The 24,132-nt window shown below is 43.7% G+C and overlaps 1 protein-coding gene across 3 annotated transcripts in view; it reads left to right on the top strand.

Moving 5' to 3' along the window:
- The window catches only part of stam2 (signal transducing adaptor molecule (SH3 domain and ITAM motif) 2), a 60,947-nt gene extending 40,383 nt beyond the window's left edge, over positions 1–20,564 (top strand). For all 3 annotated transcript variants that reach the window (XM_078552639.1, XM_078552638.1, XM_078552640.1), the window contains 4 exons: positions 63–117; positions 2,641–2,809; positions 10,594–10,763; positions 16,325–20,564. In XM_078552639.1, coding sequence (XP_078408765.1) covers positions 63–117; positions 2,641–2,809; positions 10,594–10,763; positions 16,325–16,544 — 614 coding nt within the window. In that variant the 3' untranslated portion in view covers positions 16,545–20,564. The remainder of the gene's footprint in view (positions 1–62; positions 118–2,640; positions 2,810–10,593; positions 10,764–16,324) is intronic.
- The last annotated feature ends 3,568 nt before the right edge of the window (positions 20,565–24,132 follow it).

The raw sequence follows: 24,132 nt of genomic DNA on the forward strand, positions 1-24,132 counted from the left end.
GACCTACTTGTTCTTCTTTGTTCCAGTTTTGACAAATGACCTGTCTGTGTCTTTACTTCCAGATGTCTGCCAACAAATGGGACCAATTATTGATGAAAAGCTTGAAGAGATAGACAGGTAGGAAACCAGATTCCTGATTTTGTGTTTTTCCCAGTTATATGTATGCATTTTGCAGCCAATCAAACTCTGAATTTAGATTTATTTTTACCCCTCTCCCTGTTGCTCCAGTAGCCTCCACACTTGGCACTGGAATTCTCCGTATTGAGTGTCAGTCAGTGAGAATGATTGAAGGATAAAGCAGCTCCATAAAACCCTTATTGCATTTTCTTATTCCTCCTCCACCTCCCCCTGAGGGTACTGATACCCAGTGAGATCCAATCCCTTCTCTAGCACCTCTCTCAGTCACAATCTTCTATGCCCAGCCAAGTGTCAGGGTACATTGTCGTGGAGTGCGTTACAGCAGAACCTGACCTGGCCTTTGTCAAGTGGATGTTGCCAGGACTGGAAAATTGCAGCTATGAGGAAAGATTGGATAGGCTGGGATTGTTTGCCTTGGAGTAGCGGACGCTGATAAGAGATCTGATTGAGATGTACAGAATTGCAAGGGGCCTGGATGGGTGGATGGCAAGGGTTTATTCACCTCAGCAGAGATTTCAGTGACTAGGAGGCATAGATTTAAAGTGATTGGAAGAAGGATTAGACGGGAGATGAGGAAATATTTTTTTCACCCAGAGTGCTGTGGAGGTCTGGAATTCGCTGCCTGAAAGAGGAGCAGAGGCAGAAAAATCATTTAAGAGGTATCTGGATATGCATCTCCAAGTGCCGTAACCTGTAGGGCTACGGGCCAAATGCTGGAAAGTGAGATTAGGCTGGGTGGCTCATTTCTCAGCCGATGCGACACAATAGGCCAAGTGGGCTCTTTGTGCCGTATTCTGATTCTATTTTATATGGGTTACTAGGCAGGGATCAGTGTAGGAGCCTTGGCTGTTCCTCTCCTGAATCCAAGGGCAGCAATGCTAATTGCATTGCCTGTAGTGCCACTCCACTGGGAGTGTAGAATTGAACTCCAACCTGGAATCTTCAACAACAGCTTGTATTTATATAGCGCCTTTAATGTAGTAAACTGTCCCAAGGCACTTCATAGGAGCAATTATGAAAAACTAATTAACACTGTGCCACATAAGGAAGATTTAGGGCAGATGACCAAAAGGGTTTAAGGAGCACCTTAAAGGAGGAGAGAGGGAGGGAATTCAAGAGCTTAGGTGCCTTGGCAACTGAAGGCACAGCCACAAATGGTGGGGCGATTAAAATTGGGGCTGTTCAAGAGACCAGAATTGGAGAAGCGCAGTTATCTCTGAATGTTGTAGGAGGTTGTTACAAGAGGATGACGGAAGTAAAGTCATTGAGAGAATTTAAAGCAAGGATGAGAATTTTAAAGTTGAGGCATTGCTGAATCTAGTCGGCCTGACTGTTCCGAGCTGGAACATCGAGAGCTTAAATCCTTCACTGTTCTTGCATATAAAACATTGGAGCTTCGTCAACTTGCCGGGAATGTTTGATGTGTCACATTTGGCACATTTACACATAATGAACCTGCAGGGTGCTTTTGAAAAATTTTTTAATGGGTTGCCCTTGAGAAGGTGGTGGTGAACTGCCTTCTTGACTCACTGGAGTCCATGTGGTGTCGGTACACCCACAGTGTTTTTAAGGCTGATCTGTTGCATGCTTTGTACCTGACGCCAGTATGGATTCCACCAGGCTAAAGATAGTAGGAAAGACCTGTGCCTGTTTATTGAGATGGAGGGAACCTGTATGATTGAGTGAAGCTAGTTTGAGAGTTGTTTGAACTACATGGGGTAGAAATTGCAAACTTCACATGTACTTCATTGGTTGTAAAGCACTTTGAGACTTTTGGTGGTTGTGATAAGCGCTATATAAATGCAAGTCTTTTTAAAATCTAGAATGGGAAGATAGTGGCATAGTGGTAATGTTTCTGGACTAGTAATCCAGAGGCCCAGGCTAATGCCCTGGGGACATGGGTTCAAATCCCATCATGGCAGCTGATGGAATTTGAATACAATTAATTAAAAAAATATCTGGAGTATAAACTAGTCTCAGTAACGGTGACCATGAAACTATCATCGGTTGTTGCAAAAACCCATCTGGTTCACTAATGTCCTTTCGGGGAAGGAAATCTGCCATCCTTACCTGGTCTGACCTACACGTGACTCCAGACCCACAGCAGTGTGGTTGACTCTTAACTGCCCTTGGAAATGGCCCAGAAAGCCACTCAGTTCGAGGGCAATTAGGGATGGGCAACAAATGCTGGCCTTGCCAGTGACGCCCACATCCCATGAAAGAATTTTTAAAAATTCTGTTTGAAAATAGTGTGCAGAGGAATGTAGTACAAAGACATTGTCCATGGGTGAAGTTGTAATTCTCACTTTTTTTTTTATGCACTACAGAAATTTGGTTCAGTCCATTGTTTGATATAACTTAACCTCATTTGAAAATAACTTTTTATTTAAATCTATTTACATCTGCAAGAGGCATACGTGACTTGAAAATACTTTCTCTTGTATGTTTTGCATATAATGACTGCTTTGTCAAGTGACCTTCCCTATCACTCTTTTATTTTAGGAAGCACTCTGAGTTGTCGGAGCTGAACGTGAAGGTTTTGGAAGCCCTGGAGCTGTACAACAAATTGATGAATGACGTGCCTATGTACTCTTCCATGTATTCCAAGCCTCAGACCCAGTCCCAAGCTCAGGCTTACTATGCACAACAGTCAGCCACTGTTCCTATGCAGGTTAGTTCTAGCGCATGCCAGGGAAAATGGCAGCCTTAACGGGGAAAGGGTGTAGATGGGGAACATGGCACTGGTGCACTAGGGACTTCTTTGCTGAGATTGAGACCAAGAAACACAGTTGGGAGGGATTAAGCAGAGCTTCACTCTGCCACTTACTCACCTTGGGAGTAGACAGTCAGCAGCACCTAGAGGAGAGTGCGAGAGGAGGACCCTGGGACAGGCAGTCAGCAGCACCTAGAGGAGAGTTTCGAGAGGAGGACCCTGGGACAGGCAGCCAGCAGCACTTAGAGGATCTAGTCTATACTCAAGTAGGGGAGTATGGGTAAAATAAAAGCAAGGATCTATATTCTATTTAGTTAAGATATGTCTGGGGAGCACAGTCCCATGATTTGCATATCCTGCACTATGTGGGAAATCCTAGATGCTTCTGGCACTCTAGGTGACCATGTGTGCAGGAGGTGCTTCCGACTGGAGCAACTTGAGCAACTTTGGAGCTTGAGCAGCAGCTGGGGGCACCACATGCATTCATGAGGCTGAGAGCTTCGTGGATAGCACGTTTCAAGACGTGGTCACCCCGGAGCTTAAGGAAGCGCAAGCAGAGAGGGAATGGGTGACCGCCAGACAGAAGTGGACCAGGCAGGTAGTGAGGGAATCCCCGAGTGTATCTTGCTCGCAAACCGTTTTTCGGCCTTGGAAAACCGTGAGAATGACGTTTCCTCTGTGGAGGTTAACCAGAGCAAAGGCCACGGCATTGTGGATGGCCCAGTTGCTCAGGGCAGGAGGAAGAAGTGTGGAAGGGCAATAGTGGTAGGGGATTCGTTAGTGAGGGGAGAAGACAGGTGCTGCTGCAGCCATAGACATGACTCCAGGATGATATGTTGCCTCCTGGGTGCCAGGGTCAAGGATGCTACGGAACGGCTGCAGGACTATCTGAAAGAGGAGGGTGAACCCCCAGAGGTCGTGGTCCATGTTGGGACCAATGACCTAGGAAGAAAGAGAAATGAGGTCCTGCAAGCAGACTGTAGGGAGTTAGGCAGGAAATTGAAAAGCAGGACTTCAAAGGTAGTAATCTCCGGATTACTCCCGGTGCCACGCGACAGTGAGTATAGGAACAGAAGGATAGAGCAGATGAATTTGTGGCTGGAGAGATGGTGCAGGAGGGAGGGCTTTAGATTGCTGGGGCATTGGGACCATTTCTGGGGGAGGTGGAGCCTATACAAGTTGAACGGGACCAACATCCTTGTGGGGAGGTTTGCTAATGCTGTTGGGATGGATTGAAACTAAACTGGCAAGGGGATGGGACCCTGAAAAGTAGTTCAGAGGGGAGAGAAGCTGAGCTGAAATTAGAAGTTAAAACACTAGTAAGTGAGTCTGGAAGGCAGAGGAAACATAGGCTAGATAAGAAAGAAGTGAGTTTAGCAAGGCTAAATGGAGTATATTTTAATGCAAGGAGCCTGAGGAATAAGACAGATGAGCTGAGGGCACAGATAGGCATGTGGCAGTATGATATTGTAGCTATGAGCAAGATTTGGCTAAAAGAAGAGCAGGATTGGCAGCTCAACATTCCTAGTTATAGGGTATTCAGACGCGATAGAGAGGTGGATAGAAGAGGAGGGGTGTTGAAATTTTGATCAAGGAATCAATTATAGCAGTGAGGAGGGATGATATCTTGGAAGGATCATCAAATGAAGCCATATAGGTAGAAGTAAAAAAACACAAAGGGGGCAAACACACTGTTGGGTGTGTACTATAGGCCCCCAAACAGTCAGGGAGAGAGAGAGGATCAAATATGTAATCAAATTTCAGAGAGGTGCAAGAATAATAGGGCAGTAATAGGTGATTTTAACTCCCTAAATATTAACTGGGATAGTTTTAGTGTGCAAGTAGGGAGGGAGCAAAATTCTTAAGTTGCACCCAGGCAAACCTTTTTAGCCAGTACGTAGAAAGCCCAACAAGGGAGAGGTCAGTTCTGGACCTAATATTCGGAAATGAGCCCGTGCAGATGGAAGGTGTATCAGTAGGGGAGCATTTTGAAGATGTTAACCATAACTCAGTTAGATTTAGGATAGTTATGGAAAAGGATAAGGTTGGGTCGGGAATAAAAGTTCTAAATTGGGGAAAGGCTAATTTTATTAAGATGAGACGCAATTTGGCCCAAGTGGACTGGGAGCAGCTGCTTGCAGATAAAACTGTGTCAGAGCAATGGGAGGCATTCAAGGAGGAAATAGCGAGAGTGCAGGGCAAATATGTTCCTGTAAAGACCAAGTCTGGAGAACCTGGAATGCCAAGGGACATAGAGGTTAGGATTAAGAAAAAAAGAGAAGCTTATGGCAGAGTCCCTAGAGGAGTATAAAAAGTGCAGAGAGGAACTTAGAAAGGAAATTAGGAAAACTAAGCGTGCATGAGAAAGTATTGGTAGGTAGAATCAAGGAAAACCTGAAGGAGTTTTTTAAATGTATAACAAGCAAGAGAATAACTGGGGAAAGAGTAGGGCCAATTAGGGACCATAGAGGTAATCTGTGTGGACCCAGAAGATGTGGGTGCAGTCCTCGGTGAATACTTTGCATCGGTCTTCAAAGTGGGAAAGGAAGTGGTGTACATAAATGATTTGGACTTAAATGTAGGGGGTATGATTAAGAAGCTTGTGGATGACAGGAAAATTGGTAGGGTGGCAAATAGTGAGGTGGGTAGCCATAAACTGCAGGAGGATATCAATGGACTGGTCGGGTGGGCAGAGCAGTGGCAAATGGAATTCAACCCAGAAAAGTGAGATAATGCACTTGGGGAGGGCTAACAAGGCAAGAGATTACACTATGAATGGTAGGACCCTGGAAAGTACTGAAAATGAGAGGAACCTTGGTGTGTATAACCATAGATCCCCTGAAGGTAGCAGGGCAGGTAGATAAGGTGGTTAAGAAGACATATGGGATACTTGCCTTTATTAGCCGAGGCATAGAATACAAGAGCAGGGAGGTTATGCTGGAACTGTATACAACGCTGGTTGGGCCACAACTGGAGTACTGTGTGCAGTTCTGGTCATCACGCTATAGGAAGGATGTGATTGCACTGGAGAGGGTGCAGAGGAGATTTACCAAGATGCTTCCTGGGCTGGAGGGTCTGAGCTATGAGGAAACATTGGATAGGCTGGGGTTGTTTTCCTTGGAGCAATGAAGGTTGAGAGGGGACCTGATAGAGGTGTATAAGATTGAGGGGCATAGATAGGGTGGATAGGATGGCACTTTTTCCCAGTAGAGGGGTCAATAACCAGGGTGCATAGATTGAAGCTAAGAGGTAGAAGGCTAAGAGGGGGGTTGAGGAGAGATTTTTTCACCCAGAGGGTGGTGGGAGTCTGGAACTCACTGCCTGAAAGTGTGGTTGAGTCAGAAACCCGTAACATTTAAGTATTTAGATATTCACTTGCATTGCCGTAGCCTCCAGGGCTATGGGCCAAGCGCTGGAAAATGAGATTAGTGTAGTCAGATCTTTGTTGACCGATGTGGACGCGATGGGCCAAATGGTTTCCTGTGTTGTAAACATCTATGAGTCTCTTTAATTTAATTTCCAGGGTTGGCAGAATTGGACACAAATTGAAATTTATTATACAACACAAAATATTTTTCATATTGAGAGAAGTAGGCTTATCTTGTGGTCAGTAGGTGGTATCTTGAAGCAATGGTCCATCTGTTGTTGAGGGCCAGGGAGCCCTGAAGATGGTGACTTGAGGAGCACTGTGCAGAGTGTCTGCATTCTCTTTCTGTCCTGCCACATACTAAAGTATAGCACCTGATTCATCCACCTTGGAAAATTGAAATACTGAGTGAACCCCAATGGGGTTCAAGCCCTATAAGGTGCTCAATTCACCAAAAATATCGAAGACTTTCCCTTAGTGATGAAGATTTCTCAGTTTTAAATATTGTTGAATAGATCTTTAGATGATATTCTAGAAGTTAGCATAGAGAAATTTTTCTGGTTTTGAGAAGTTGAGGTCCACCATATCGACTCTCCTATTGGTCACAATATCTAAAACAAAACAGATGTTGGGGCTGTGACTAATTGTGTGAGCATTTATGACTCTTTGTGGGTTGTTAATAGTAATTTGGAATGGTTTGAGCATTCATTAAGTCAGATTTAAACATACAAGCAAGGAGCAATAGTAGGCCATTCAGCCCCTCGAGCCTGCTCCACCATTTGATAAGATCATGACTGACTTGATGCATCCTGCCTACCACCGATAACCTATCACCCCCTTGCTTACCAAGGATCTATCCACCTCTGCTTAAAAATATTCAAAGAGTCTGCTTCCACCACCTTTTCAGAAAGAGAGTTCCAAAGACTCATGACCCTCTGAGTAGAAAACATTTAGCCTCATCTCTGTTTTAAATGGGCGACCCCTTATTTTTAAACAGTGACCGGTAGTTCTAGGTTCATCCACAAGAGGAAACATCCTCTCCACATCCACCCTGTCAAGACTGTTCAGAATCTTTTATGTTTCAATCAAGTCGCCTCTTACTCTTCTAAACTCCATTAGACAACCTACCCATTCCAGGTATTAGTCTGGTAACCTTCTCTGAGCTGCTACCAATGCACTTACATCCTTCCTTAAATAAGGTGACCAAGACTGTACATACTACTCCAGATGTGGCCTCACTAGTGCCCTGTACAACTAAAGCATAACCTCCCTACTTTTATGTTCAATTTCCCTTGCAATAAATGATATTCTATTAGCTTTCCTAATTACTTGCTGTACTTGCATACTAGCCTCTTGTGATTCATACACTAGGACACCTAGATCCCTCTGCATCTCAGAGCTCTGCAGTCTCTCACCATTTAGATAACATGCTTCTCTTTTATTCTTCCTGCCAAAATGGGCAATTTCACATTTTCCCACATTATACTCCATCTGCCAGATCTTTGCCTGCTCACTTAACCTATTTATATCTGTTTGTAGCCTCATGTCCTCTTCACAGTGTACTTTCCTACCTATCTTTGTGTCATCAACAAATTTGGCAACCACCCCTTCAATCCCTTCATCCAAGTCATTTATATAAATTGTAAACAGTTGAGGTCCCAGTACTAATCCCTGTGGCACACCACTTGTTACATCTTGCCAACCTTAAAAAGACCCATTTATGCCTGCTCTCTGATTGCTGTTAGCCAGCCAATCTTCTATCCAGGTCAATATGTTACCCCCTATGCCATGAACTTTTATTTTCTGCAAAAGCTTTGATGTGGCAGTTTATCAAATGCCTTCTGGAAATCTAAGTACAGTACATCCACCAATTCCCCTTTATCCACAGCACGTGTTACTTCCTCAAAGAACTCCAATTAGTTGGTTAAACACAATTTACCTTTCACAAAACCATGTTGACTCTGCCTGATGGCCTTGAGCTTATCCAAGTGCCCTGCTATAACTTCTTTAATAATAGCTTCTAACATTTTCCCTATGACAGATATTAAGCTAACTGGCTATGGTTTACTGCTTTCTGTCCCCCTCCCTTTTTGAATAATGGAGTTACTTTTGCTATCTTCCAATCTAATGGGACCTTCCCAAATCTAGGGAGTTTTGGAAACTTAAAACCAATGCATCAACTATCTCACTAGAGTTCCAGGATTATTTTGACCCAGCAACAGTGAAGGAACTTGATATATTTCCAAGTCAGGATGGTGAGTGACTTGGAGGGGATCTTCCAGGTCGTGGTGTTCCCATCTATCTGCTGCCCTTGCCCTTCTAGATGGTAGTGGTTGTGAAGTTTGGAAGTTGCTGTCTAAGGAGCCTTGGTGAATTCTTGCAGTGTGCCTTGTAGATGGTACTCGCTGCTGCTACTGTGTGTCGGTGCTGGAGGGAGTGAATGTTTATGGATGTGGTGCCAATCAAGCGAGCTGCTTTGTCCTGGATGGTGTCAAGCTTCTTAAGTGTTTTTAAGACCCTAGGATGAAGTCCATCAGGACCCGGGCTCTGGTCAGCCCGCAGCTCCGACAATTTACTCTTCACCCTGTTTACCTTGATTGGATCATAATTCCCCATGCATTCACATCTTCTAACTCTTCAGCAGGGTTACACGACGGGAGTACAAACCGGACTGTTATGTGATTCAGTTTAGATTAGGATGGGTCAGGAAGAAGGTTAGAGAGAAGATGATTGTCACTTCCTGACAGTCATTGACTGCTGAAGCCCAGGCTATCTCACATCCTTGAATGGGTGATGTGTTTTTTTTCCAGCAACTTTATCAGTCAAAGAAGATGATTTAATATAACTTAATTGATGAATTAAACTTTTTTTGCCTTTTTAAAAAATATGTTCTTTGGGTGTAGTGATGCTGACAAGATACATAGACAACAGTAATATCAGTGATGATGAACTGTTTTCCCCAATCCCCCCACATATGCCCCTTATAGAAAGGACTAAATATCGTAAACAAAGAATCATATAGCACAGAAGAGAACGTTGGGCCAATTGTGACTCTTTTTGAGAGAGTTAAATAATTAATCCTACTGTCCCCTGCTCTTCCCCATAACCCTGTAATATTTTTTGCCTCCAAGTATTTATCCAGTCACCGTTTCAAAATTACACAATTGGAGAGCAATCCCAGCTTCTCCAACCTTTTTATTCTTTCATAGGATGTAGGTGTCACTGACAAAGCCAGCATTTGTTGCCCATCCCTAATTGCCTTTGAACTGAGTGGCTTGCTAGGCCATTCAGAGGGCAGTTAAGAGTGAACCACATTGCTGTGGTTCTGGAGTCACATGTAGGCCAGACCAGGCAAGGATGGCAGATTTTCCTTCCCTAGAGGCATTAGTGAACCAGATGGGTTTTTACAACACTTGATGATAGTCTCATTAATGGTGACCATGAAACTATCCTTCAATTCCGGAGTTATTCATTAAATTTAAATTCCACCAGGTGGTGGGATTTGAACCCAGGTCTCCACAGCATTAACCTGAGTCAATGATGTTATGACTATGCCACCATCTCCCTTTAGTTGTGTTTTTTTTTCTATTCAGTGTCCTTTTCACAAAACCAAACATCCCATGTGCTTTCTTAACCACATTCTCGACGTGCCCTGGATTTATGAACATGCACCCTCTATTTTTGCTGCATCCTCAAAATAGAACCATTATAGATTTCTACTGCCTGTGTGTCATTTCTCCCAAACTACATTACTTCACACATTAAGTTATATCTTTCTATTTCATCAGTCTATGCTCTCCTGAAATTTGCTGCTACCCTGCTGACTATTTACTATGCTGTCAAGTTCTGTGTCGTGCTCAAACTTGGAAATTGTACAGCCAACACCCAAGTGCTGCTCAGAAAGCAGAATGCTGCAGAAGCTGGAAATCTGAAATAAAAACAAAGTGCTGGAAATACTCCGGTCTGGCAACACCTGTGGGGAGAGAAAAACAAGAGTTAATGTTTCAGGTCAAGATGACATTTCATCAGAACTGGGAAAAGTTTGAGATGTAATAGGTTTTTGTGCAGGTTGTTTATTTATAACACAAGGACCAATGGTCCTAATCTTGACCCCGGGGCACCCTACTTCATACTTCTCTCCAGTCAGAAAGCCTTCCGTTAACTGCTACCATCTGTTTCTCACGTGTCGGTGGAGACTCGATGGGCCGAAGGGCCTCTTCTGCACTGTGATTCTGTGTGATCTGCCTCCTATTCCTAAGCCAGTTCCATACCCATGTTATCACTGTTGCTTTAATGTGCTTGGATTTTCTGAATTTGTATGAGGTACTTCTACCTTCCACAAATCTTAGTAACATGCTACCTTTTTCGTCCACAGGTGTATCCAGGACAGTCCCAGAGTGGGGCTTACATGCCAGCGGGCATCTCACAAGTAGCAGCGAGCCAGGGCTACAGTTTAGGACCAGATCAGATTGGTGCATTGAGGTCTCTGCCCCCGACTATAAACTCAGCCACTGCAACCCAGAGCAGTCAGATGCCCTACATGAGGTACAGTGCTCTCAAAGTCTGCAGATCACATGAGCTGTTTATCTCCTTCGCTGAAGCTACTCCTTATGCATGGGTTGCAGTCACACAATGTCCCGACAGTTCACCATATTTGACTGCAGTGGACAGCAAGCCCAATTCTGCACAGTGGTTTCATCCATCTGGTCAGAAAGTCACGCACTCAAGCCCCACTCCAGAAACCCGAGTCCAAAGTCTAGGCTGACACTCCCAGGGCAGCACCAAGAAAATGCTGCACCATTGGAGATGTTAAATTGATGCTCTAAAGCAGGGATGGGTGCCTATCTGCCCTGTGTAGTCGGGCCTATGATCCTAATGAGCAGTTCCTGATCTCAGCATCACTGTCACACAAGAGCCAGGCGTGCTCTCCACCTTTCCTCTGAGGGAGAATGCAAGATGAGAAGCTGACTCTGGGTCTCGTGCATTTCTGGGGATCTGGCTGCAGCAGAGGCAGAGAAGCAGATGTTGGCCAGCAATCCTGGTGTGATCCAAGCAGAGACAATAAAAAACCCTGGAATGTCTTATTTGAAATGGAGAGAATCAGAGTAAATTAAGCATCACCCCCTTGTCACTCTCTTGTAGAGACTTTCTTTGGTGCATTCCAAAGTCCTGGATCACGATTATTCTTCTCCCATCCTGCCCATATTCCCATTCACAACTGAGGCTCTTCACCGGAGAGGAAGCAAGTGGGGACTCTGGGTTAGTGGTAATGTTACGGGACTAGTAATCCAGAGATTTGGCCTAATGATCCATGATGCACTCTGGGCCATTAGTACGGCGGAATTGTATACACCCCCAAACTGTAACCTCATGGCCCAGCATATCCCCCACTCTAACATTACCATCAAGCCAGGGGATCAACCCTGGTTCAATGAAGTGTGCAGGAGGGAATGCCGGGAGCAGCACCAGGCATACCTAAAAAATGAGGTATCCACCTGGTGAAGCTACAACACCGGACTAGCATACCAATCAGTGGATGCGACATGTGATAGGCAGAGCTAAGCAATCCCACAAGCATCAAATCAGACCAAAACTCTTCACTCTTGTCACATCCAGTCATGAATGGTGGTGGCCAATTAAACAACTCACTGGAAGGAGGAGGCTGCACAAATATCCCCATCCTCAATGATGGGGGAGCCCAGCCCATCAGTGCAAAAGAGAAGGCTGAAGAAGTTGCAGCCATCTTCAGCCAGAAGTGCTGGGTGGATGATTCAACTCCGCCTCCTCCTGAGGTCCCCAGCAACACAGATGCCAGTTTTCAGCCAGTTCCATTAACTCCAAGTGATATGAAGAAACAGCTGAAGGCACTGGATACAGCAAAGGCTATGGGGTCTGACAACATTCCGGCAATAGTACTGAAGACTTGTGCTCCAGAACTTGCCGTGGCCCTAGCCAAGCTGTTCCAGTACAGCTACAGCAGTGCCATCTACCCAGCAACGTGGAGAACTGCCCCTGAATGTCTGTATGTCTGTCCACAAAGAACAGGACAAATTCAACCCACCCAATTACAGCCCCATTAGTCTACTCTTGATCATCAGCAAAATGATGGAGGGGATTGTCTGCAGCATTATCAAGCAGCAGTTAGTCGGCAGTAACCTGTTCACTGATGCTCAGTTTGGTTTCCGCCAGGGCCAATTGGCTCCTGACCTCATTACAGCCTTGATTCAAACATGGATAGAAGAGCTGAACTCCAGAGGTGAGGTGAGAGTGACCGCCCTTGACATCAAGGCCGCATTTGACTGAGTGTGGTGTCAAGGAGCCCCTACCAAAACTGGAATCGGAAGGAAAACTTTCCACTGGTTGGAGTCATGCCTAGCTCAAAGAAAGGTGGTTGTGGTTTTTGGAGGCCAGTCATCTCAGTCCTAGGACATTGCTGCAGGAGCTCCTCAGGGTAGTGTTCTAGGTCCAACCATTTTCCTCTTTTCACCATACAGTCAGAAGTGGGGATGTTTGTTAATAATTGTACACTTCTGTACCATTCGCAACTCCTCAGATACTAATAAGTGCTGATAAGTGGCAAGTGACATTTGTGCCACACAAGTGCCAGGCAATAACCATGTCCAATGAGAGAGAATCTAACCATCTCCCCTTTTTCTGCAATGGCAATACCATCATTGAATCCCCCACTATCAACATCCTGGGGGTTACCATTGACCAGAAACTGAACTGGACCAGCCATATGAATACTGTGGTTACAAGAGCAGGTCAGAGGCTGAGAATTCTGCAGAGAGTAACTCACCTCCTGACTTCCCAAAGCCTGTCCAACATCTACAAGGCACAAGTCAGGAGAGTGATGGAAAACTCCCCATGTGCCTGGATGAGTGTAGCTCCAACAACATTCAAGCTTTACATTATCCAGGAGAAAACAACCCATTTGATTGGCACACCATCCACCAACTTAAACATTCACTCCTTCCACTACCAGTGCACAGTGGCAGCAGTGTGTACTATTATATACAAGATGCACTGCGGCAACTCACCAAGGTGCCTTCAACTTTCAACAGCACCTTCCAAACCAACGCTCTCTACCACCTAGAAGGACAAGGGCAGCAAACACATAGGGACACAACCACCTGGAAGTTCCCCTCCAAACCACACACCATCCTGACTTGAAACTATACCACCGTTCCTTCATTTGTTGAGGGATCAAAATCCTGGAGCTCCCTCCCCTAACAGCACTGTGGGTGCGCCAACACCAGATGTACTGCAGCGGTTCAAGAAGATGGCTCACCACCTCAGGGCAATTACAAATGGGCAATAAATGCTGGCCTAGCCATTGACACCCACATTCCATGAAAATATTTTTTAAAAACATCAGTTCAAATACTACCACGACAGATGGGGAATTTAAATTCTATAATTAAACCTGGAATATAAAGCTAGTCTCAGTAATAGTCACCGGATCGTTGTAAAAATTCATCTGGTTCACTGCTGTCCTTTAGAGAAAGAAATCTACCATCCTTTTCCTTGGCCTACATGTGAGTGCAGACTCTCACAATGTGGTTGACTGTTAACTGCCCTCCGAAATGGTTTAGCAAGCCTTCTCAAGATCAATTAGGGATCAGCAACAAATGCTGGCATTGCCTGTGACACTCAAGTACCATGGGTGAATAATAAAATAATTATTTTATACAGAGAGTTGTGATCTGGAATGGTGGGTGAAGCAGATTCATTAACTTTCAAGCAGTAAGTGGATGAATACGTGAAAGGGAAAAAACTTGGGCTGTAGGGAAGAGAGACTAATTAGCGCTTTCAGCGAGTCAGTACAGGCACAGTGGGCTGAATGGCCACCTCCTGGGCTGTACGATTTTATGATCAAGAGTGTACAATTAATGGAGAGGCCTTGAAGGGTATTGATGAACAGAGGGTCACCTGTTATTTCAGCTGCAGTGCCCTCCCTCGTGCTGGTTGAGGAATCTAAAAATATTAGAGCAGGCAGAGGTTCCAGTGGTACTGTGCTAAACCATGTCCCCGACACCTAGGTACATTGAGCGATACTTGCTGCGTTCTCTTGTTAAACTAGTCTACTGTATAGCTGGCTGATTTGCCACTAATATATTTTGGTAGGAAGAATGAGAAGAGACAATATAAAATAAAGGATATAATTCTAAAGAGGGTATGGAACAGAGAGACCTGAGGGTAGATGTGTACAAATTGTTGAAGATGGCAGGGCAAGTTGAGACACTGGTTAATAAGGCATAGGGGATTCTGGGCTTTATAAATAGTAACATTGATTACAGAAACAAGGAAGTTGTGAACATACAAGTTAGGAGGAGGCCACTTGGTCCTTCAAGCCTGCTCTGCCATTCAATAAGATCATGACTGATCTGACTGTAACCTCCCGCCTACCCCCGATAACCCTTCACCCCCTTGTTTATCAAGAATCTATCTACCTCTGCCTTGAAGCACAGTCTTTGAATGTTTTCCACTGTCTTTTGAGGAAGGGAGTTCCAAAGACACACTACCCTCTGAGAGGAAAAATTTCTTCTCATCTGTCTTAAATGAGCGATCCTTTATTTTTAAACTGTGACCATTTGTAAACTAGCAACCATACCTTCTGTCCCTTCATCCAAGTCACTTATGTAGATTGTAAAAAGTTGAGGCCCCAGCACTGATCCCTGTGGCACACCACTCGTTACATCCTGCCAACTAGAAAAAGACCCATTTATGGCTACACTCTGTTTCCTGTTAGCTATTCTATCCATGCCAATACGTTCCCCCTACACCATGAACTTTTATTTTCCGCAATAACATTTGATGTGGCACCTTATCAGATGCCTTCTGGAAAACTAAGTACAGTACATCCACTGGTTCCCCGTTATCCATAGCACATGAGACTCTTTCAAAGAACTCCAATAAGTTGGTTGAACGTGGTTTCCCTGTATAAACCCGTATAAAACACTGGCTCAGTCTCAACTGGAGTATTGTGTTCCAGTTCCTGGCACTACCCTTTATGAAGATTGTGAAGACATTGAAGAGGATGCAGATTAGATTCACGAGAACGTTTCCAGGATGACAGACTTCAGTTACGTGGATAGATTGGATAAGCTGGGGCTGTCTCTAGGGAAGAGGAGATTAAAAGGAAATTTGATAGAGGTGCTCAAAATCATGAGTGGTCTAGACAGAGTAGAAGAATTAGTCCCACTGGCAGGGAAGGATTGAGAACCAGAGGACAGCAGTTTAAGGTGATTGACAAAAGAGCCCTCATGCATCGTGGGGTTAGGATTGGGAATGCACTGCCTGAGAGTGTGTTGGAGGCAGATTTCATCATGCCATTCAAAAGAGAATTGGATAAACAGAATGTGCAGGGTTGCAGGGAAAAGGCAGGGAGTGGGCCGAGGCAAGTAGCTCTTGCAGAGAGCCGACATGGACACTATGTGGGGGAGTGCAGGAGAGAAGGAAGTGGCTTCTTTATGTGCTATAGCCATTTTACGATTCTATTCGTGTCTGTACTGGCTCTTCGAAGGAGCAATTCACCTTCTCCCACTCCCCTGTCAATAATCCAATTCCCTCTTGAATGTTTTGCTTGAACCTCCCTCCACCACATTCCAAGGCAGCGCATTCCAGATGCTAACCACTCACCATGTGAGAAGGTTTTTCCTTATGCCTTCCATTCTTTAACCTATCACCTTCAATCTGTGTCCACTTGTTCTTGATCCTTCCACCAATGGGAGCAGTTTCTCCCTATCTAATCTGTCCAGACTCCTCTATTTTAAATAGCTCTATCAAATCTCCTCTCAACCTTCACTTCTCTAAGGAGAAAAGTCCCATTCTTCAATCTTCTCTATGTAACTGAAGTTCCTCATCCCTGGAACCATTCCCATGAATCTTTTCTGCACTCTCTATAATGCCTTCACATCTCTCCTAAACTGCATTGCCCAGAACTGGATGCAATACTCCAGCTGAGGCTGAACCAGTGTTTCATATAAGTTTAACATAACCTCCTTGCTTTTGTACTCTGTGACCCTATTAATTACAGGTCTGACTGTCTGTGGCAAATTTTCTTAAGTGAAATTTTAACCATTTTTAAAATATTTATTAAACAGCACTGGACCGCCACAAACATACATGAACCAAGCAGCAAACCTTCAAGTGACGACTGGACCAGCTGCTCCCTACACAGCCCAAGCAGGACTGAGTAACGACATGCCCGCCTATCAGAACACTACCATCAGCGGACCTCCGGCTGCAAGCTACCCCATGGCCTCCCAAGCCCAGCATATCCCTCAGCAACAGTCTAACTATTTTCAGCAGCCTCTGCTTTAAGAGAGGTACACCACATGTGCGTATTTCAGCAGATGTCCTGGTTTCCGTGTTATTGTGCTAGATGCTGCCCTGCTGAGGTTTTGTCACACAGTGGGAGTACTGCACTAATGAGTAAGGTCTGCATTCAAGATATTCCCTTCGATGGGCACTTACTGTGGACAGTTTTCTTTCTCCCTCCCTCTTGCTTTAATGAAAGGTAGCACTACTTACTTACGTTCTTGTAATCTTTACAGTTATCTCTCTCAGCCCTGTATATTGTTTAATATGTTTTAATATGCACTTTCTGTCTTTCTTTCTCTGCTGCTCTCACATCTCGGCAGCTCTGGTTAGTTGCCCTTGCTAGAAATCATGGAAGCGCAGTGCCCTCTGTAAGGGACTCTTATAAGGAGCTTTTCCATCCGGACTTTGTTGCATTTTGAGAACTGTGAAAGGTCACTGTCTTGATCTACCCTTAACGCAATTCTTCCACAGTCTCGGAGCCAGATGAAGGTTCAAATCTCCTTGTGCTTGGCCACCTGATCTCAGCTGCAACAGCAGTGGAGAGATGCTTTTGGCTACATCGCTTCTTGGTGAGGGAAAGAATCGGCCAGGGTTCAAACTAAAAGAAAATGCAGAACCCTTGCAGGCCTACCCGAAGGCACCAGAGTTGGGGGATTAGTTTAAATGCTCATAGCTTGGGAGTACTGAATATATTGTTTCAGTGCCTGCCTCAAACGAACTAGAAATGCTGTGGCCTTTTTGTGACCTAATCTGGGTGTCTGCATGAGACGTGGCATTGAGTACCAGCGCCCAATCTTGCTGCAAGATGTGGCTAGGGAAAGGGTCTTGAACCAGTTGGTTTGTCCTGGCCTTCAACTATTTCCAATCTTGACTGTGCGCTTATGTGCAGGGTTTTGGTGTGCAGTGTGCAGGGTTTTACTCACGCTCCACAACCTGACCACTAAATTAGAGATCTACAAAATGGCAGCCTGAGCACAAAATTGATAATGAAGCCCCCCCCCCCCCCGACACCCACCAAGTTCAATGTGTTAGCAAAGTTACCTAAAAACAACTTAATATTTTTTTTTAAATCTTGTAATGCCCCAGGGCTTTGAAATAATGAGCTCAGCCTGGTTTGATCAAAGAGAAATGAATAAAACAAAAGCGATGATGCATGGAGAGTGTATTATGGGCTGGTTTCATAGCGCAGTGAGCATACTAGGGGCTGGTTTCATAGCGCAGTGAGCATACTGTGTGCCGAATTCACAGTATGGGGCACTCCTGGTGTGTGTGCCTTCACCAACTCTGCCATCAGTCCTTTTACCAGATTCCAAATAATTTTTGTGTCGGCACATTCTGGTTTCACCTCCAGGGTAACACATGCAATGTTGATTTCATTATGTCTGACTTGGTTGCCAGTTTACATCCTTCACTTGATGCACACATGGTGTATCCAAGCTTCTGCTTTTCCATTTTCTAGTTTTGTGGCAGAATGAATGCTTCTCATCTCGTGTGTCGCTGGGCTGGTGGTGATTGACAATTCGCTGCTTTCAAAATTGAAAACACACGACGCACACCAATGCATCCACCTTACAGAATTGGTCAGTCACGGGACCCTTCTCTCTCTCTTGACACGAAAAGCTTCGAGGCCCGTTCACAGTCCCACTTTCAATTGCCACATCCCACCACACTTACTGAGATGGTCAAAATGATGTTGAGGTTGTTTTTTTTTATTTCCCGTGTTTATCCCCAGACTTTGCATACCGCTTGTGAGCGCTCACTGCAAATAAGGATATGTTTGCTAGGTTGGGGATGGTGGGTGTTGGGGTGTGAGAGACAGAAACTATAAACTTAGTGTGTGCACCCTCGTGAATCTTTTTAGCACCCTGAGGAATGCATCTTCTTGTCCTGATCATCCTAGTGGATTGTGTAATATGACTGGTAACAAGATAGCTCTCGTACCTTGTTTCCACATCCCACCACCGTGTCAATATTGAGCTGTTGCAATAGTAATAACCATTTGAAGTAGGATTAGCTGAAATGCAGATTGTTAACTTCAGATGCAATCTGACGTTCTCGCCTAGGAACGCCTGGGACATTGGATATGTGATGGTTTAGAAAACAAAATCTAGCTTAATCGTGTTGTAAAGTTTTAATGGTGAATTCTACACCAAATTAGTGTAAGATGTAATGAAAAACTATCTTAAAGAGCAGCCGTCTGCCAGTGAATAAACAAACAGTTTGATCAACTGGCAGACTGTCTGCAGAGAAGAACCGTCCCAGTGAATAAAGGGTTTGGGGAGGTGGGAGGGGACGGGGGCAATAAATAATTTATTGGCCATGAAGACTTGCTACACTTGTAATGTTCTTCCTTCCCAATGTTAATTTTCTACATTCTGATGCCACCGTAGGCTTGACTCTGTTGTACACCGAAAAGATAAGGTTAGTTAGAAACTGTCCAATGCTTGTATGTCCAAACAACTGGTTGCAGACCCACATTTTAACCAATCAGACATTCTCCCTTGCTCCATTTTGTTAAAGAAACAGAAGAATTTATTCTGGTTACGAATGTGGTTATGAACTTCTTTTGCCCTCTGTTCTGGCCTCATTCGAACATTGCTGCGGCCACTGGATATTCAGTAAGTTGTCTTTCTCTCCACACCCCCAACCCAACTTCCACGTGTTCAAAAAGTAGGTGCTCATCTAGACTCTGCTGGCAACCATTGCAGTTTGTGTCTCGCCCTTCCCCCTCCCTTTCCCTCAAGATTATTTGGAGTGTGCCCAAGGATTGCCACCCCCGTGTTCAAATCCATTCTGAGAATTGCATCAAAATCCAACTCCCTGGAGAGAGTGGTACTGTGTGGTTTGTGGAGCAGTCGTTTCTTTGTGGAGTCTTGTTCTGGCTGGATCCCTTCAGACTCTGACATAGCGTCTGCTCCTCATAAATCACTTTAAATCTTGTCACTTTTATTCCAGCTTTTCTTTTGGCATTATATTGCCACTTTGCTGTTTTATTTATATAGAACTGATAACACAGAAACAGGTCATGCTAAATGGTCCCTGTTGGCATTTAAACTCCACACAAGCCTACCAATCGTCCCTGTATTCCTTTCTTCCGTCATGTGCTTTCCAGCTTACCCTTAAATGGGTCCATGTTATTCGCCTCAACTAATCCCTAGGGCAGCGGGTTCCACATTCTCACCACTCGGAGAACTTTCTGCTGAATTCACTATTGGATTCATTAGTTATGGACTTATTGCAGTTATGGACTCTCCCAGAAGTAGAAACATCTATTCCATATCTACCCTAAATTTTAAAGAACTTAGTGGTGTCACCAAGTTGTAGCGTGGAGGCGGTGGGGGGGCCAGGGGGTTGAAGGTCTTCTGTTTTGGTTGCCCCCAATATTTAATTTATTTTCAAATTATTGGATAGAGATTTTATTGAATTTTGAGTGTTATCAGAAGTAGGCTGTAGGCCTAAAACAGCCTTGAAGGAAGATGATGATCATTTTACACTTTTGAGTGGCCTGAAGGAAGGTGATCATTTTATTTTGCCATAATTCTTTGTCCCCTTTATTTTAATCTACTTATTTATATAAACTACTTGTACTTAAAATCAGCACAATAAGATGGAAACCAATTTCTTCTGTTTCCCACTGCCCTTAAATAAATTCTATTATACTGTATGTTGAGCAGATTGTTTATAGTTGTATTTTACTTTAATCCTTCCTTTTCCACAATGAAAATTGCCTTCTGGCAGTTTTGACTGGTGTCCCCACTCTTGACTTGCTTTTGTGTGTGATGCTCAATCATTGTAATTGGGAGTGTGGGATTAATCTTTCTCAACTTGTTTTTTTTTTTTGGATCTGTCCGAGAACCCTTTTTAATTTTATTTTCTCTCCATTGAGTGCTGTAATATATAGAGGCAAGATGTCAGCAAGAATGATGCACACTGTTTACTTGTACTGACAGTTACTAGGCTTCATTGCCTTCCAGGTTCTTCTAATAATAAAGGAATTAATTTTTGTTTAAAACTTGTAAATGTTTTGCCTTTTCTGTGCCTCGTTTGTCCTCCCATATTTTACAGTTTTGGATAAGACGTTTAACCATTTTTCACCCTCCAATAGGTGTGAAAAGTTCACAAGGGAAGAGCACCCCACACTTCCCCTCGCCCCCCCCCCTCAAAAGTGTTCTGGTCCAGTATTTATCCCACAACCAACGTCACTAAGATTATTTGATTATTATCTCACTCACTGCTGTTTGTGGGATCTTCCTCTGAACAAACTGGCTGCTGTGTTTCCCACATTACATCATTTCATAATTAGTTGAGATGTAAAGCATTTTGGAACATACTGAGGTCATGAAAAGGTGCGATGTAAATACAAGTTCTTTTGCTTGCTGTGTATTCCCTGATCTCTAAACTATTGGCTTCTTTATGTTCTACTTTCCCTTTCCAGACTCTGCTATTTTTGACACCTTTGTGTGCATTTTGGCTGCTGTTCAGGCCTACATAAATAACAGTTGACTGCAGTTCAACAATGAATTCTTTGGGACATTCTAAGGATGTGAAAGGCAATATCTAAATGCATGTCTTTGACACCCCCCCCCCCCCCTCCTCCCCAAAATATATAAAGAAAAATGTTGTACAATGGCAGCCTTTGTTTTCAGATGGTGCAGTAATTCTCAGCATCCTTTTGTCTGGCGAAGCATCGTTGACCTGAAATGTTAATGCTGCCTGCCCAGAGTGTTACCAACAGTTTGTCTTTTTCAGATTTCCTGCATCTGCAGCATTTTGCTTTTGTTGTGTTTACTTTGCTTAGTATTAGCCCTCGAGTCAGAAGATATGGATTCAATATTTGCATTTTGCCACCCCACCCCCATGATAAAATGTATATAATAATCTACTTGTGTATCACGACAAACCTCACTCACTCAGCTCATATAAGTCTAACCATCATTGCCTGAATTATTGGCCCAGGTTTTGCTGCCAAAATAACATGAGTTTAACAACACTTGTTGTATAAATTATCCATTAATTTGTGGTGAGGAAGAGATAACCATAAACTGCTTTGTGCCTTTAAGTATTCATCCACGGAATGAGTGTTGTTGGCATAACATTTCAAATTACCCTTGAACTGCTGCAGTGCATGCAGTGTCGGTCATGGGGAGATGGTGGTATCATGGTCATGGGTTATGCCATTTGACTAGGAATTCTGACGCCCAGGTTAATGCTCTGGCAAACAGGTTCAAATCCCACCACGGCAGCTGGTGGAATTTAAATTCAATTTATAAATCTGGAATATAAAGCTAATATGAAGTAATTGTGACCATGGTATCATTGATTGTTGGAGTTGAGCTCATCTGGGCAAGTGAAGAGTATTCTATCACATTGCTCTGACTTGTGCCTTGTAGATGGTGGACATGTTTAACCTTGTGAAAATAGCAATGAGCACTCCCAGGTCATTTCATGGAGCTACATTAGTACATGGATTGCCTATTAAACTCTTTAGAGTGTTAAATTTGGTACTTAAAAGCACAAGTAGCTTCTTAATTACATTTAGACAGTCAACATAGTTTTGTAAAAGGGAAATCATGTTTAACCAATATATTGGAGTTCTTTGAAGGAGTTCCATATGCTGTGGATAAAGGAACTGGTGGATATATGGTATTTAGATTTCCAGAAGTCATTTGATATAAGGTGCCACACCAAAGGTTGTTGCAGAAAATAGCTCATGATGGTGTAAGGGGTAACATATTGGCATGAATAGAAGATTGGCTTGCTTACAGGAAGCAAAGTTGGCATGAATGTTTTTCTGGTTAGCAGGGTGTGACAAGTGGTGTGCCACAGGGATCAGTGCTGGGGCCTCAACTTTTTACAATTTATATAAATGACTTGGATGAGGGGACCAAAGGAATGGTGGCTAAATTTGCTGACAACACAAAGATAGGTAGCAAAGTAAATCGTGAAGAGGATGTAAGGAGGCTACAAAATGACATGGGTTAAGTGAGGAGGCAAAGATCTGGCAAATGGGGTATATTGTGGAAAAATGTGAAATTGTTCATTTTGGCAGGAATAAAAAAGCCTATCTAAATGGTGAGATTGCAGAGCTCAGATTCAGAGGGACCTGAGTGTCCTAGTGCATGAAGCACAAAAGGTTAGATGCCGGTAATTAGAAAGGCTAATAGTGTTATAATTTGAGGGAAATTGATTACGAAAGTAGGGAGGTTATGCTTCAGATGTACAGGGCATTGGTGAGACCACATCTGGAGTATTATGTACAGTACTGGTCTCATTTAAAGAAAGATGTAAACGTGTTAGAAGCAGTTCAGACTAATACCAGGAATGGGTGGGTTGTCTTATGAAGAATGGCTGGACAGGTTAGGCTTGTATCCACTGGAATTTATTAGAGTAAGAAGCAACTTAATTGAAACCTTTTAAGATTCTGAGGGGTCTTGACAGAGTGGATGTGGAGAAGTCATTTCCTCTTGTGGGAGAATCTAGAACTAGAGGTCACTTTAAAAATAAGGGGTCGCTCATTCAAGATAGAGAATTTTTTTGAGGATTTAGTCTTTGGAGCTCCCTCAAAAGGCAGTGGAAGCAGAGTCTTTGAATATTTTTAAGGCAGAGCTAGATAGATTCTTGATTAACAAGGTTATTGGGGGTAGGCAAGAATGTGGGGTTGAGGTTACAATCAGATCCGCCATGATCTTATTGAATGGCGGAGCAGGCTCAAGGGGCCTACATATATTTGTAAAATCAGCCTCTTCAGCCCAGAAAGGAAACAAATTAAACTGGAGCCTCACTTAGACTGGTAGTAAATTTAGAGTGTTAAAAATGCTTACTTTTCCTCTTGCCTTCTCAACCAGTGCATTCATTGCATTTCCTTCCCAGTTATCCATTGAATCACTGAAATGATATCATTCACCTAGCTCCCAGATGCCATCACATCATTATCAGCTTGCACTTCTAGGGCAAATTTTGGGTCTAGTGGAGAACTAAATAGGTGGTCCATGCCAACAATTTGCATTTATGTAGTACCTTTAACACAAAACAGCCCAAGGTGCTTCACAGGAGTCCTATAAAGCAAAATTTGACAACTACATAGTGATATTGGGGTAGTTGGTCCAAAAGGTTACTCAGAGGTAGGTTTTGAGGCCTGTCTTAAAGGAAAAAGAGGATAAGGTTTAGGGGGTAATTTCCAGAATCTTGGGCTTAGGCAGTGGAAGACACAGCTACCAGTGGTGGAGTGATTAAAAATAGAGATGCTGAGATATCAGAGGGAATGGAGCCGGAGGGGATTAGAGGTTGGGAAGGGGGAGGGACTTGCAAAAGAGGATGAGTATTTTAAAAGCAAAGCATTGCTTAACCAATGTAGGTCAGTGAACAGAATTCATTAAGGACCCAGGCTGGAGTTTTGGATGATCAAGTTTACTGAAGGTAGAATGTTGGAGGCTGTTGGACTACTCAAGTCTAGGGGGTAACAAAGGCTTAGGATGAGCTGAGGCAGGGGCAGATTCGGACAATGTTATGGTGTGCATATGGCTAGAAACACATGTTGGGCAAATTTAACAAATTGCTCAATGTTAGTGAATTTCTGAGTGGCCGCCTC

Source organism: Cetorhinus maximus, chromosome 11 (assembly GCF_964194155.1).
Source record: "Cetorhinus maximus chromosome 11, sCetMax3.hap1.1, whole genome shotgun sequence".
In the NCBI taxonomy this organism is placed as follows: domain Eukaryota; kingdom Metazoa; phylum Chordata; class Chondrichthyes; order Lamniformes; family Cetorhinidae; genus Cetorhinus; species Cetorhinus maximus.